Genomic DNA, 16779 nt, shown 5'->3' on the forward strand with positions numbered 1-16779 from the left:
ACCAAACACTGAGATGGGTGTACCATTCCCAAGCCCGAATTCTTTTAAACAGCCTGGCACAGTCACAGAGTTTCCATGAATGAGTGGCAGCAGCAGCCAGGGACGACTTTGTGGTCCAAGCTCAACCTCTAGTGGACACACGATTACATGACAAAACCACTCAGAGAGGGCCTGGCACGGCAACCACATGGTGGCTCATTCAGGTCACTCCAGCTAGGAAGGCCCGTGGATTTCTCAATGCAGGCTTCTGTGGCAAGTATCAAAGACGCCTCCTTTGAACTTTTATCTTATGGCATCGGAGACTTCAAAAGCCAAGAGAAACTTTTTCTATGGACTCTTACTAATTCTTTGGGGACAACATCTGTCATCTTACATATAACTACTTAACGTATCAGATAGCATTCACTGTCTCTCAATGCCCTTTTTATCTAAGCATCTGTATAATACAGTTCTGGTTGCATTACATTTTAACAACAACAACAAAAAAAAAACCCCAGCAAAACAAAACAAAACATTACCTCCAAAAGTTGTATGCCTTCTGTTGGGAAATGTGTTTTCTTTTTACATAACTATTCTGTTTCATTTTGCTTGAAAGACTGGCAATACCTTATTATTATAACTTGATTTCATCAGATAATTTCACCTCTGTTCTATCTGATCCCCAAATATCTTGTCTTGCACTGTCATTTCAATCTATTAAAAACATCTCAAGTTCTTTGTGAGGTGAGTAGGATTTGTCTCCTTAGCTGCAAGTTCCTTGCTTTCCCCGACTTCTCCTTTCCTCTCCTTCCTGTGCTCCTCTGTCCCCATGCCCAGGTCTCCGTCATCTTTGATTTCCTCTTGTGGCTTTTTCACGACAGAAGAACTGCAGCAGCCTGGGCCTACTGCACACAGGCAGCCAGAAAGACCACAGAGAAAGGACAGAAGCTGGAGCCCCGGGGGGACTAGAGGGGTCTGGGCTCTCTCTCCCACACAGATCTGGGATTTGCAGGCTCAGTGGTGGTTGTGGATACAAAGGAAACCACCAGTAGGGAGGGCAGCTCTCTCCCCTCTTACCATTTCCTGAGCTGTCACCGCAATGGCTTTGGAGTATTTAACCACAGTCGTCTGATAGTCGACAAATGTTCCCTTTGGTTCTGGAGGAGTGCCTTCATCCAGCTACAGAGGAGAGGAAAATAATCCAAAGGTCATAAGAAGCCTGCTGAAGTACAGACTGTGTTTATCAGAATTAGGAACTTTGAAAAACAGAGGGCCTCAGAGATTCAACTGAATTACCCAATTTGTGCAATTAGGACTTCAACAGAGGGGCATATAAGGCATTGAGGGTACATGGCAAGGAGAGGCCCCCAGCCTTGCCACAGGAGAAGCCCCCAAGTGTTAACAGTCACATCCAAGTTAGAATTCACTTTAGGTACACTCACGTGTTTCTGCAATTCACTGTCTTTGAGAATTTCAGACAATGATTCCAATAGTAGCTCAGTGTTTTAACCAAATTAACGATACTCTGAGAGACTATGCCAGCCTTGCTGCATAGGGACCCAAAGGACCCTGTAACATCACTTAATACGAAGTCCCCAGCAACAGGCTGAGCAAAGGGAGAATGGGAATGGGGAAGAGGTGTTGTGTGATGCCCTGGATGATAACGGTACCTAAGAGTTTAAGGGCAACAGTGAAACCCCACTTACATACTTTGCAGAACTGAGGGGGAAAGAATAGCTCTTGGCCTCTGTGGCTTGTTAGCCAGCAGTTCCTAATTACTGCTCTCAGGTAACACCAGACTTATTTCCAGCCCATCCAGAAGAATCAAATTTGTCTCTGGCTGAAACAGCTTATGCTATACCACTGATGGCAGGTGGTACAGGGCTGCTCTCTCTGTCCACAGCGCATCACAGTGCATAAGGCACAGGGCTATCAAAGAAAGACTTTGGATCTGACGTCCATCTTCCTGGGATTTATGGAATCTTTCCCTATCATTTGAGTGATTCTGAAAAATATCTTCTCCCAAGAAGAAAAAGATCATCATTTGAATTTCTAATTTGCACCAAGAAACCTTGGGCTCCATTATTTAACGTCCTCACGTAGATACATGGTTTATCTTCAAAGCTCTGTTATTCTGATGTCCTGAAAACCGAACAAATCCTGGCAACCAAAAAAGGCCCTTATCCAAGGGCCTTGAGAAGAGGAAAATTTCACTCATTTTCTGCCAGAATGTCCACATTTGCAGCATGAGAAGCCCATAGCAGAAAGTGATGACCAATTTGACAAAGCAGAGCCTGGGGTCTCTAAAGAGGGACACAGCATTCCACCCTGGGCTTGTTATGTTCCTTCTCAGCCTGATAATGACCACATAACGCTTAAGGATAATTTTTCTAATTATAGTTTCAGCATATCATTTCTTCATGGAGATATGAACAACCAATCTTCTCTAAATTAGCAATTAAAGACTACTTATTACCCTGAAAAACATTATTAATGTATTCACAATCTTACAATGGACATTTCAAAACAGAGACGATGTCTAAAATTCTTAGTATGCTGTAATAGGATGGCAATTAAATGCTGATGAACAAGCATTCATTCCAATGAATGTCAAAACTTACATGCCAAGTGAAGGATTCTTTGAGGGAAAGAACAGGAAATATGGAATTAAGGCTGTCTCCCGGCATGTCACCCTAATGATCAGGCTCAATTGATGGGTCACTAAATGAGAAAATGATACTCATGTTCTCTTACACATCTGTAGCCTACAAGAGCTTACTATCGGCTTTTGCATAGGTACTATTTCAGTGGTTTCTGTGCCTGGCTGACATCAGAACCACAGGGAGCATTCAAAATCGAATATGTTTAAATACAGTGCGTTAAAAGGTAACCCAACTGAGTGGATTGGGGGTGGAGCCCAAGAATCTATATTCTTAAAACTCTATGTGATTCCAAAATAGACATTTCAAAAACTAGCCCTTGGGAATCACTTTTATTTCATTTTGACAACTGTTTCCCCACAACAAACCCTATGAAGTAAATAATTATTTCCATCTTATACATGAGAAAACCTGTGATATCTTTTCCATCTCCATCTTTTTCTTTCATGTAAAATTAGAAGGAGGGGCACAACTGGCTTATGGAAGTAATGCATTAATAATAAAGAATAATACGTTGGAGGTATGACTGGACATCTGTACATGAACCAGAACCTTCAAGAAAAGAAGAGGCTTGTGGCTTCATAAGCCCTGACAGCAGCTTAGAGAAAAGCAGGCGAGGCCCACGTGTTAGGGAGATGAAGGGGTAGAGAGCCCTGGCACCCATGCCCACCTTGCTCATGGCCTCTGCGATGGCGTCCACCATGCCCCCAACGAGCCCCACTTCACTGGCGGCTTCGTTCAGTGTCACCATGATGTCATCCACAGCTTCCTTCATCAGTTGGGCGGCCTCTGTGATGGCGTCATGGGTGTGTTGTGCCTGAGAAGAGAATCATTAAACATTTCCTTAAGCAGAAGCGAGTGGTGCTCAGTCTTCTAAAAATAACCCTAAAAAGAAGAATATAAAACCGTACTCCCACAGTGGAGCACAGCAACGTATTCTGTTTCTTCCCTATCTTTATGTTTGGCCATTTGTTTGCAAAGTAAATAAAAATCAGAAAGACAAACAGAAAAAGATCTCTTCACAATCGAGGAAAAATAAAACTGCAATATCAAACAAAATCTTATGACATGACCAATTTTATATGTTACTATGTTACTAGAGTAGAAAGGGAACACCACAGGCCCCTAAATATACAAGTTGATACATTTAAAAAATAATAATAGGCCAGGCACGGTGGCTTGCGCCTGTAATCCCAGCACTTTGGGAGGCCAAGGTGGGTGGATCACGAGGTTAAGAGATCAAGACCATCCTGGCCAACATATGAAACCCCATCTCTACTAAAATATAAAAATTAGCTGGGCGTGGTAGTGTGTGCCTGTAGTCCCAGCTACTTGGGAGGCTGAGGCAGGAGAATTGCTTGAAGCTGGGAGGTGGAGGTTGCAGTGAGCCGAGATTGTGCCACTGCACTCCAGCCTGGCACCTGGTGACAGAGCAAGACTCTGTCTCAAAAACAAAATTTAAAAAAAGCTAATAATGAAAAAATGTGCTCAAAATAAATGTACTTCTCTTCAAAGTTGCCCAACACACTCTAATTCCCTGTCTATAGATAAGACTGGATTACAGAAACGTAGGTACATCTAAGAGAAATAAGTCTGTAGAGGGCCTAATAGCCTTTGAAACTATGTCACAACTTATATTGCCATGAGGCTGGAGAAATGCATGGGGCTCTGCAGGCAAAGTCCCGAGTACCCACCCATGCATTCCTTAGACCATACCAGGAAGCAGGTGTCTCACACCTGTGGGAAGCACAGAGTAGCCGCTAGGTAAACGAATGAATGAAAACAATGAAACAATGGCAGTGCTGGGCTCCCTGAAAGGCAACTCAAGTGGTAGCGAGATGCAGGGGGAAGAGCCGAGGTGACAAACCAAAGGTTCTAGTTCTGGCTCCACCACTGGCTAACTAGGTAAGTGGCCCTGGGCCTGGAGTCCTCCTAGGTAAAATGGGGCCAACTATAGCAGCACTATGTGGTGATGGGATGATACGGCTGCAGGTGCCTTGTCATTTATAAGGGCAGTCTAGGAGGAGATCGTGCCCTTGCTCTGCAAAATCTGACCTAACGTCAGATATTTAGGTTCGGAATTGCATTACATCCAGGCGCTGGGTCTACCTATGCTGTGGCTATGGTTGCCCTGAGCCACCTTGGGGGACAGTCGACTCTTCCAAAAGGCCAAGATGTTGTATCTTTACTTTGGTAAACGAGAAGGTAAAGAAGCCAGTGGCAAACGGTAAACGAGAATTCACTGAGTGACTTTCTAAACCACAAGAGAATTCCAAGAGGTTATGTGAGCCACAAGAATTGGCCCTGTCTGAATTGAAAACCCATAGGAAGCAAGGCAAGTAATTCAAAATGACATCTGATGAGATGGAAAATATGTTGATCATGGGTGGTTATCCTTGATACTGTGTCAGGATACACAGAACTCTCTTTGAGATGAGTGAAACAAATGGGTAGTTTGGGTTGATAGCTGATTTCGTGGCACAGAGACGGTAAAACACAAAATGTGCAGATTGCTCTACTTTGATGATAGAAGTGTGAAACGTGATACCTCTTGTACCTACTCTTCAAAAACAGCATCTCATGCAAATACATATGTATGCATACAGAAGGTGAAAGGGAGGGTGCATATATCTCTAAGTCTCATTTAGAATGAAATGACTGTTGGAGACAGAAAAAGTGCCAGCAATTCTATACATTCGTATTAAAATAAAGTATACAATCTGGGGGAGAGAGGAGTGCTGCTTGCAAAGGATCCATACTCTCACGCAGGCTCAGGAAGGTTCAGAAGCAAATTTGGGAGGCAGCAGTAAGTCACAAACCTTTCTGAACTCCTTGGACAATTAAAGGACACTTGTCCTATATCAGGTCACCTAAATCTATAAAAGCATATCCTTGCTCTTGGCTAATCCAGAAATGATTTACCTCCCCATCCACTCATGCTGATGAATGCTCTAGAAGGCCTGCTCTCCTTCACTTCTCATAATTAAGGGTTGTTTTTTTTGTTTTTTTTTTTTTTACAGATTCTTAGAGGGTCAGCTCAGCATCTACCTCTTCTATGAAGTCTCCAATTACTCCAGGCCTCACCCAGGGCCTTTTCTTCTCAACTCCAAAGGCAAGCCTCATCTTTATCAGATAGCCTAATCTCAAATCACACACACCTGCCAGTTGAGCGCAATCGGTTCAGATACCCAAAGACACAGTTGGAACTCAATTAAGGCCTGTTTAAACAACCCATGGCAATCTCATAAGTCGCCTCAGTGGGTCCAACAATGAGGTCATTATTTTAGCTTCCCGAGGGGTTCCTTGTGACTGTTCTTGATGGCACCACACAAGATAAAAATCAGATTCTATTCTGTTTTAGACACTCGTCTGAAGTCAGCTTCCAAAGGAGCCTTGTTTCTTTATTGCAGCGCTTCAAATACAAAGCCCAGGATGGCAGGCACAGACATCACAGCAGTACGGGGAAAAAAACGGGAGAAGGCCACAGGGGAGCAGATTTCAACTTTGGTAGAGGGAGAAAAACAAGGAATAATTAGAACAGTGGAAAGGGCTGTTTCTGCTGGAGTGTTGCAGGCAGAATCAAGAGGGGGCCATCAAGGAGGTTGCAGAAGGGAATTGGGTGGGGTGGGGGTGAGAGAAGAAGGGAGCTCTGTGGGGTAAAGAACATTGCAGAAGAGAGCTATGCTGCCAACGGCTTGGTAAGCATGTGATTCATTAGCATCAGGCTCCGGGCCAACGCTTTTGTTTGTTTGTTTTTTAAACATATCTACTACGTCAGGCACGTCATCTCATTTAGTCTCTACCACTACGCTAGGGAGGTATTCGTAATTACCCTTATTGTTTAGGTGTGGAAACAAAGAAATGAAGTCATCTACTCGTGAGAGGCAGAGGTGAGATTTGAATCCAATTATGTCTGAGCCCAGTTTGTGCTGTTTTTCACCAAATCAAAGCTACCCATAACTATTTACCAAACCTTTATTTCTTCTGCCAACAGAGATATGTTAACACCTAGCACACAGCAAATAAAACCTAGAAAATATCTGTCCAAAGACTTAACAACCAAGGTGATTACGTCTCTGCAGCAGGTCTCCTAGGAAAAGGCTCAAAAAAGCAGACTTGTAGTGGCCCAGGTGCACTTTGGGCTAAGCCTGCCAGGGTTTGCAGACAGAGAGCATGGTTGACTGAGACCGATGAGGGACAGAAGTGGTCGCCTGCCTTGCCTTCACTCGTCGTGTCTTACTTCATCATCTAATGGTTTACTGAAAAACACTTCACATTGGTGGAAAATTATTCTAGACACCACTTCCAAGCACAGGCTGTTACCAGAAAGCTTACAGTGCTATGTGTGCTCCCATGGCTGGGAGCATAGGAAGCTTAAGTCCAAGCTGGGTGTTGTGGCTTGTGCCTGTAATCCCAGGTACATGGAGGCTGAAGCAGGAGGACTGCTTGAGGCCAGAAGTTTGTGATGAGCCTGGATACCCCAGCAAGACCCCATCTCTGATGACTGGGAGCACACATAGCATGGTAAGCTTTCTAGTAACAGGCCCCGCTTGATCAGAAGGCAGCAGCTGAGGTTATAAGGTTAAGATGAAATACTATTCCACGAGGAGCTCTGAACTTACAGTCCAAGCAGATGTACTACTGTCTTAAAAATCCAGAAAGGCCAGGTGTGGTGGCTCATGCCTATAATCCCAGCACTTTGGAAGGTGGGTAGATGACCTGAGTCAGGAGTTCGAGAACAGCCTTGCCGACATGGTGAAACCCTGTCTCTACTAAAAATACAAAAAAATTAGCAGGGTGTGGTGGTGGGTGCATGTAATCCCAGCTACTCAAGAGGCTGAGACAGGAGAATCGCTTGAATCCAGGAGGCAGAGTTTGCAGTGAGCTGAGATCATGCCATTATACTCCAGCCTGCGCAACCAGAGCAAAACTCCTCTTTTGAAGCATTTTCTTACTACTGAAAGCCTCAGGTAGGAGTGGGGACATGTGATAGTAAACGGCCTGGAGAAAAGATAACCCAGAAGTGATTCAGAGGATGAGTTCTGCCTCCTCCAGTTTGGGGAGGGTGCAAAGGGGGCTGGCGTGACTGCAAGGCACCCTATTGTCACTCCAGCACAGTCAAAACAGAATTGTTGTTCTCGCTCTAATCCACCACTTCAGCAACCCAACTTACTTTTCTAAGAGACTTTGAACAATTTGAAGACAGTGGCTGGCACTTAATATTTTAGCATCCCCAGAATGAGGCTCTTAATAACAGCCCAGTATATGAATGAAAAAAACTGAACATAGAAAATGTACATCCAAGCTGGGTGCTGTGGCTTGTGCTTATAATTCCAGGTACTTGGGAGGATAAAGGGGGAGGACGGCCTGAGGCCGCGAGTTCGAGATGAGCCTGCAACAGAAGGAGACCCCATCTCGAATTAATTCATTAAGTAAATAAGTAAATATATGAGAAAGCAGGCTAGCCAGGTATGGTGGTACATGCCTATGGCCCCAGCTACTGGGGAGGCTGAGGCAGCAACAACACATGTATCTGTGAATTCATGATTAGCCTGGACAATACAGTGAGACATTATTTCAGGAAAAAAAAAAAAAGAAAGGAAAGAAAAATAAAGTCCGTGACATTATTCACACTGCTACCAGGTTAATGTTTCTAAAATGTGGACCGGTTGTGCCATTCCCCAGCTTAAAGACCACCAATGGCTCCTCACTGTTTACCATAAAGACTGAAGTCCATAACATGGAAGAGACCCGTCACCCTGCAGCCCTGTCCAACCTCCCGCCTGGTGGTCCCTCCACTCTGCGTGTTCCAGATAGATGAGACTACTCACTATTCCTGAAGAAACCACAACCCTTTAATAAAGCTACCTATGCCTTGGCATATGCTGCTCTCTCTTCTTCAGTTCCCAAGTTCAGAGTAAAATGCGGTGCAAGGTCACCTATGACAGGCTGTCGTCATACTTGGCCACTTAAAGCAGCTGGGTGACACGACAGGCTGAAGAAATGTTCCTCTTGCAAACTGGTATGGGAGATTTTCATATTAAACTGCAGTCTCTTAAGCACTAGGAATGGAAATGACATTCACTGGAGCACAAGAGAGCGTTCCTTTTGTGCAAACTGGGTGTCAACGCTGAGCAGGGACCCAGTAAGCATTACGGTTTTCATTCCTGTAATCATCACACCATGTATTATTGTTCCCCAAGGACACTTGTCTACACGTTCTGTCAAGAAAAGAGTACCTTATAAAAAAGCCTTAATTATGTATATTTCTTGGTTTCTTCCCTAAGAACCCTGGGAAGGCCAACAGATTATTTCTGATCTCATAGCGGAAGCTCAAATGCCACCAACAAGAACTGGAAGTGTTTTCCTGGAGGAACACATTACAGCAGGAAGGCACGATAGCCTCTTAGTGGTCCTAAGTGAGTCCCCGATATCCTGGACCATACCTTGGGGTTTCCACCACCTTCTTTGGCTGCATACAACATCTGCAGGGCAGACTCTGCAAGCGTCTTGGTCTGGTCCAGCACTGTCATCTGCTGCTGATGGTCAAGAATCTTGGAGGCCACACCGACTGCAGCTAAGATCAAGGGCTCAAAGTAGCTCGCCAGTTGCGTCACCTTTCAAGGAAAAAAAAAAAAAAAAAAGCCGCAGATGTATCGTGTAAATACACGTGTCTCCTTCAGGGGCTCCATGGTAGGGAGCAGGAGGGGAGCAGGGCTGGGTGGACTCACATGGAGAGGCAGGCCTGCTGCAATTTACTGCTGAAAGTGCTTCCTAATTAATGTACTCTTGCTTGGTTTTTACTTTTTCTGGGGAGTTCTTCGTCTCTCTAAATATGGTGGAAGTGCTAAGAAACCCATTCTGAGATCCAGAGTTAGATATGAGAATTGAATTCGGTTTTACAAACTGTCAATTTCTATGAATCAAAAACTTTTAGAAGGACTAAAGATGTCTTGCAAACTGAGGAAGAAGGGGTAGTGGAGGAAGGATAAGGTAGCAGGGGAGCAGAAAAGAGAAGAATGAGATGAAAGGAAACTTCAAAAGCTTTGTAGGAAGCAAATCCCAACTGCCTTTTGCCCGAAGCATTTTGACCAAGCCTTGATTTGGAATAAAAGCACAAACGATTTCACATCAGCCTAGATGCTCTGTTTATGATTAGCCCAACTTGGGAGAGCAAATAAAGCCTATCCCAACATGAACCACTGCCCCCGCACAGGCCTCTCTCCAGGAGGGCAATACCATGCATATCCATGCACCCTCACCAAAGCTCGCCTACCGGCTGGGAGCTATGAACCACATGTTGCAAATATCTAGTGGATGCATCCCCTGTGCCAGGCTCTCTGCTAAAAGTTTAGCATCCATTTCCTCACTGAGCCTCCACAAGCACAAGAGGGAGATAAACATGAAGATACCGAGGCTTCGAGGGGTTGAGATGCATGCTCCATCTCACGTAGCTGAGAGGTGGAGACAGTAGCATCCCAACCCATAGCCCCGGCTCTCAGTGGCCATGATCTATGATCTCTGTCACTTTCACTGTGATTCCAGTCCTGCTGCTGTTGTAACACTGCAGTTTTAAGAGTTCATCATCTGGTGTTTGGATGCCCCTTTACCTGGCATCAGAATATGAGATCTTAACATTTTGCTACATTCACTTCAGATACCAGGATCTATCCCCTCTCAGTATCTATTCTCACTCAGATAAAATACAATGGCGCCAATCATACTTTTCTGTTCAATGCCTCATTCTGTGCGGTAATGACTAATGGCTAAATGATGCCCTTCAAGAGCACTTAAGTTCCAAACCTTCAGCCAGCACCTCGCTTAACCACTTCTTCTCATCACATGTTGGAAGAATGAGTGTTGTGGGGATGTGGACATGAAGACCACTCACATGAGCAGTCACTGGGCCAGCAGCAGGCGGTTGGGGATGATCAGCGGATGGTGGCTGGGGCAAGGTGGGGGAATGTGTCCAAAAAAAAATCAAACTTAATTAGCGCCAATAATGAGACATGATTATTGGCCAAGAATGAACCTATCTGTACTTTGTTATCTCCTCTATGGTTATCTTGCAAATAGGTTTCAAATCTGGTGAACAGAGCTGTTGCTGGCCCTTAGGGTGCCTTTGGGTGAATTGTAAAGGTGCTTTCGGCAGGCACTATTGATGCCAGGTGCAGAGCATGGGCTGAATTTTGATCCCTACTTCCCACTTCGGCCAAATGCCTTTGTGGAAGGGATGGCTTGGACAACCGCAGGCAGCAGCTCCACACGCTTGCATTTGATTTCATCTTCATCCCCAGGAAAGGCACTGGTATCACTGCCAAAGGGAATGGGGCACACAGGGGTCATCAGGGCTGAGGGCTTAGGGTGGTCCTTTAAGTCCTAAAGGAGCTAAAATGATTAATGCTTTAGAATCTTACATGTTTTCTAGGTTAATTTTATTATTTTAAAAGTATAGTTCATCAATGCAACTGTCAAATGTCAGCTGTTGCTGTGTGCTGAGAATTATTAAATGCAACAACTAAACAGGAGTCCGACTTCGCCATGGAGGTAGCACGGCTGGGCCACGAAGGACATCAGCTCGGGCCTCACAATCACTGGATTTGAATCCTCCCTCTCAATTCCTTACTGAGAAATATTTGGCACATTGTTCCAATTGCTCCACTTCAGTTTCCTCATCTATAAAATGGGGATTAACAATAGCACTGAGAGTTCATCAGGACTGGTAGGAGAATTAATGTACATAAAAGCCCTTCACCACGCTAACTGCCACATAGGAAGCACTCAGTAAAGACCCAGGGCTCACATATTACAGGCAAAGCTTTTTGAAGGCATGCGCTTTTCTCTGTGTTTAGGAAGCTTAGCGAGGACTTTAATACCTTTTGTTCTTGAGACATGACAGAACAGGAAACATCCTCGCTTGGGTTAGCACATGCATTAAAATAACACAGAATTTTGAGTGTTTGGTACATGACGTTCATTCCTAGGTTGAGGTACACAGGTGGATTGAATGGTGACCCTGCAAAAGGTATGTCCATATCCAAATCCCTGCAACCTTGAAATTTAGGTTTAAGGATCTTGAAACGAGATCATCCTGGATTCCCTGGGTGGGCTCCAAATCCAGTAACCAGTGTCCAACCACGAGACAGAATAAACACAGAAGAGCAGATGACAATGTGACTATGGAAGCAGGGATCATCGCCACGGTCAAGGAACACCAGGAACCACAGGAAAACATAAGAAGCAAAGAACAAGGCCAGGCACGGTGGCTCATGCCTGTTATCCCAGCCCTCTGGGAGGCCAAGGTGGGCAGATCACAAGGAGTTTGAGACTAGCCTGACCAACATGGTGAAACCCCATCTCTTCTAAAAATACAAAACAAAAAATTAGCTGGGCGTGGTAGCGCATACCTATAATCATAGCTACTCGGGAGGCTGAGGCAGGAAGATCTCTTGAACCCGGGAAGCAGAGGTTGCAGTGAGCTGAGATTGCGCCACTGCACTCCAGCCTGGGTGACAGAGTGAGACTCTGCCCGCCTGCCACCCGCCCCCGCCCCGCAAAAAAAAGGAAAAAACAAAGTAGATTCCAAGAAATCCACTCTACAGTCTCCAGAGGGAGCATGGCCCTGCCAACATACGATTTGAGACTTTTGGCCTCTAAAGTCTACGAGAGAATAAATTTATGTTGTTTGAAGCCACACAACTTTATGAACACAGCTGGGGTCTGAGAATTTGCATTTCTTAACACTGTCAGGTGCTGTGGAAGCTGCTGATCTGGGACCCCACTTGAGCACTGTAATGAAGCCTTGGGGGAAATGTGGGTGTAACTCCTAGTTCAGGGCTCTTCTGGATAGAGGGATCACAGTCTGACTCTGTCCAAAACTCTCTTTTAGAAGGAAAGAGACAGATTAGCCCAAGGGCAAAGAGAAAATTTATAAGTCAAGTGGCATAAATACATTACGTTTCTTTTGATGCTAACCACTAACACAGGAATTAATCTTGTGTACTAATGAAGTATCTGCAGAGACGTGGGTATTGTCCTCCAAAGACATCCAGAAATATTTTATTACAAAAGCTCTGGAATCAAATTAATTGCTGAAAAAATGTCCAGTGCAGCTTCTCTTCTACACTCAGTTTCTCTGATGGTCACATAGGCAGTGGCTCCAGTGACCAGACCATGCCTTCCACCCCTGCAAACCTCTTCACACAGGTGGACAAGCCCTTTTCTAATTACCGCATAAAGAAACTCAGCTAAGAAATGAAATGTGTCACACTTAAAAAGGCAGAGACACACTGGCCTTTGAGATTTCAAATCTCAAAAATCCCCACTTGGAACCAGCGGGAAGGTGAGTAGGCTCTTAAGCTATTCTGTAATTTGAAAAAGCAAGAATATTGATTTTCTAAGATCGATACCTGCCAAGAAGATTCTGGCTACTGTCCAGTATAGATGTACATCTGTACTGATGGCTGCACTGATAAAATGCTAGGAAGCCCAAGCTGGTTAAAAATCCAATTTCTGGCCTCTCCCTATTGAGACACAGGCTGCATGACAAGCCCATTGTCCTTGAAGAATTTGCAAAATGAACCCCAACCAGGCAAAACGTCTTTTGGCACTTAACACAACGTGGGTACAAAGCCCCAGTTGAACGGTTCCCCTGGAATGGAAACCTAGGGAGGGTTTGGCTATCCAGGGAGAAGCCTGCCTTTGCCTCATTATGTCTAACATTAAACACTATGTTGCAAACCACAAAAGAATAATGTACCCTTAAACACACCACAGTGGGGCTGGCTGGCCAGCCAGCCAGGGACAAAAGGTGGCAGACTCCAGGCTGGGAGTGTCTGCTTCAGTGTCTGGCTTCTCTCAGCAAAGGTTGATTGCAATGGACGACTGTAAATGCCAAGCTGGCTAACGTCTCTGGCCAAACTAGAAAAGCTGCACTGAAGTTTTCTTCTGAACGCTAGGTAAAAACAGATCCTGAACTGATCATTTTTGGAGAGGATGCCAGAGAGAGGTTCAGTGTTATTTTCTGCAGCTTAAACCAGCATTGGACTCAGGCACAATACTTGCTTGCATCACAGGCTTTTGGGAACCCTAGCAGTAAAGCCAATAAAACCCTCTCTCCTGTGATCACACGCACACCCTCATGGGGTTCCCTCGCTGTGCATTACCTTATGTCCCAGCTGAGCTGCTTCTCCCCGAGCCGCTGTGGCGATGGGATCGATAAGGTGCCCGATTTCCTGGACCACCGAAGTCAGCTGCTCCTGCAGGGCCTGATAAGGAAAGAAGTGTCAAGTTCATCCCATAATAGTTCCCCACAGAGCTGCGCTCATTCAAAAAGGCCCTTCTGAAAAACAAGAAAGGCCACATAACACAAATGTCAAATGCCTGTGTGTTGCCATCAAGCCACTGTGCCCTGCCCTGATCTTCTCAGTGATGCCTCCTCCCGAGAGAGAGAAGCAGCAGGCCTGAGAGATGCTTTTGGATCTGGCTTCTTGCTCCTGTCAACCCTAACAACTGATGTTACTCTTATCTTTACTTTACGTTCCTTGGTGTAATTAGTGGATATGCAAAACAGCCATGGCTTTCCAAGAAGGAATGACAACTTTGTGCAAATGCAGGCAGATAATGGAGGGGTCTGAGGGAACATCCCAGGTCGCTGTATTCTCAGAACTAATAACCCTTAAGGATAGAGAGTGACGTAAAAATGAGATTAGCTCTTTGAAAGCAGGACTGCTTCCCAAACAGTGCACTGTGAAAATGCTAAGATGCCCACTGAACTCAGCTCAGACCTCAATCCACTGTTTGCGGTGTGCATGCAAACATTAAAAATGGTGCCCTCAAGGCATTGCTTCTCAGGTTTGAGAGATGGTTTAACCTCTCCACCTGCAAAGAATTAAATCATGCTGTAAAGAGACAGACCAAGATACCCAGATGACTCTGAGAATGTGGGGGATGGGGAATTCAAAGGCGGAGATTATTAGCCAGTGGCAGGAAAGATCAGATCCCTTTGTACGACTATTCATAGGAACTTCACTTGATAGATGCAGGATTAATACATCAGAGCACTGGGCGTTTTAGGTCTGCACACACCAGCATGGAACTCAGTGAACTTCGCCAAAGTGGTGACGTCCTGCTCATCAGAAATGAGACTCTAGCCTTCGCTACTTTCCCACAGAACAATGATGCCTATGGGCCATGGGGGATGGGGGTACAGTGTCCTCAACAAGAGGAGCAGACTAATATGCAAACTTGAAAACAAAACTCTGGAAAAAGAAAAAGAAAAAAGAGAAATAGAGACAGATGGGAGCGGGCAGAGAGAAACTTCCAAGACGTCCAAGGGTTTTATTTAGCTAATTACTTATTATCTTCACATTTATAATGTGATTATAGTCAAGAATGCAAGAATATTCCAACAGCACTATTTTATTACAGATGGTTTGTTAAATTAAATATGACGTATGTTTAGGGAGCACACACAGTTAAAGGAGAAGAGTTCTCTTCCTAGTGAGGGAGTTAAAGCAGAGATGTACTGGGTTGGGGAGGATATGGTGATAGGATGGGGGGATCAGGGGGCTGCTGGGGTGCTGGTCACCTTTGCTGCTTTTTTTCTGAGATGCATTCTTGCTCTGTTGCACAGGCTTAAGGGCGGTGGTGCGATCTTGGCCCACTCACTGCAACCTCCACCTCCCAGGTTCAAGCGATTCTCCTGCCTCAGCCTCCCAGTAGCTGGGATTATAGGCGACCACCACCATGCCTGGCTACTTTTCGTATTTTTAATAAAGACTGGGTTTTACCATGTTGGCCAGGCTGGTCTGGACTCCTGACCTCAAGTGATCTGCCTGCCTCAGCCTCCCAAAGTACTGCAATTACAGGTGTGAGATACAGTGCCCAGCCTCATCTTTGCTTCTTGATCTTGGTGCTGACTGAAAGGCCTGTTCAGTGGGTGATAATTTATCAAGTGGTACACTTATCTGCACTTGTCTGGATGCATACATATACGGACTTTAACAACGGGTTCAAAAGAATAATTCTAGCATCCCACACAGTCTGAGAAAATTTATTCCTTCTTTCTGTTTTTGGAAATAGGATGGTGAAGGTGTAGCTAAATAGACATCTCTATTAATAAAAAAGAGGAATATTAACTCTGGGCCGAAAGCTGATTGTTAATGAATTCAGTGGCAGGAAGAGAAACATCAATAAACGGACCATCCATTTTTATTAAGCACCTTCTGTGTGTCAAGCACTGTGCCTTCAGTAGTGAAAGAAGTAAAAATCAGGAACCTTTGGACAGGTAACAGAAAAAACCCAAAGGGAAAAAGCAGGAAAATTCCATTCTCAACTTTGGAAAAACAAGCGAGAGAGGGCAAAGTGGCTTTAAATTAATAATAGGATGCCAAAGTCCTCAAATGCTAGACATTGAATAACTTAGGGCAGAATCCTTGATCTCTGAACAGACCAGATCCATTCGAGTTTAATGCTGAATTTGCCAACTAACTAGAAAGCACGCTCGTGAAATATGACAACAGAGAACCATTCGAAATTTACATGCCTAGATCCACTCTACTGCTGTGTTAAAGCAAACAGGGTATCCATCTTACCCCTAAATTACCTTGATATTGGTATTTTCCCCCCAAATTTCAGCCACATTTCAACTTTCCACCCCAGTACATGTATTCCTTCCCCCAAGCCACCCTCTTCTATTTGGCATCTGCCCTACCCTCTCCAAAAAGTTCCCAGGTTGGCTCCACAGAGGAAGTCTGTGTAATGGTGAAACTCCAGCAACAGAAACATCTTGGCCCCACAACCTCTACCCCTCCAAGTCTGATGCTGAGATTCTCCAACATATCTAGAGGCTGCTAAGCAGGCCCCAAGATCCCCAGCTTACCTCCACAGAGATGTCATCCCTTGTGGCCAGGCTCTGGCTAACGGCAGCCAGTGAGGCCTGCTCGATGTCCCGGATGCACCTGTTGATGCCATCGATGGAGTAGTCACATTCCCTCTGCCCAGGGGCCTTGTCCCTGGAAAGAGCAGTGCAAGCTGGACACAGGCTCCATGGGGCTCAGGTCCCACAGCTTCCTCCAGCACTGGTGGTCCAGGATCCCTGTCCATGTCCTCCCTGACTTGATCCCCTCCTTCTCAGGAG

At 45.0% G+C, this 16779-nt stretch overlaps 1 protein-coding gene across 9 annotated transcripts in view; it reads right to left on the minus strand.

Moving 5' to 3' along the window:
• Nucleotides 1-16779, minus strand: part of TLN2 (talin 2) — a 474792-nt gene that overhangs the window by 64873 nt on the left and 393140 nt on the right. For all 9 annotated transcript variants that reach the window (XM_074393531.1, XM_074393528.1, XM_039468905.2 and 6 more), the window contains 5 exons: nt 16522-16654; nt 13805-13906; nt 9086-9256; nt 3310-3456; nt 1057-1158 (listed from right to left, as the gene is read on the minus strand). In XM_074393531.1, coding sequence (XP_074249632.1) covers nt 1057-1158; nt 3310-3456; nt 9086-9256; nt 13805-13906; nt 16522-16654 — 655 coding nt within the window. The remainder of the gene's footprint in view (nt 1-1056; nt 1159-3309; nt 3457-9085; nt 9257-13804; nt 13907-16521; nt 16655-16779) is intronic.

The sequence above is a fragment of the Saimiri boliviensis genome, chromosome 2 (genome assembly GCF_048565385.1).
Source record: "Saimiri boliviensis isolate mSaiBol1 chromosome 2, mSaiBol1.pri, whole genome shotgun sequence".
NCBI lineage: Eukaryota > Metazoa > Chordata > Mammalia > Primates > Cebidae > Saimiri > Saimiri boliviensis.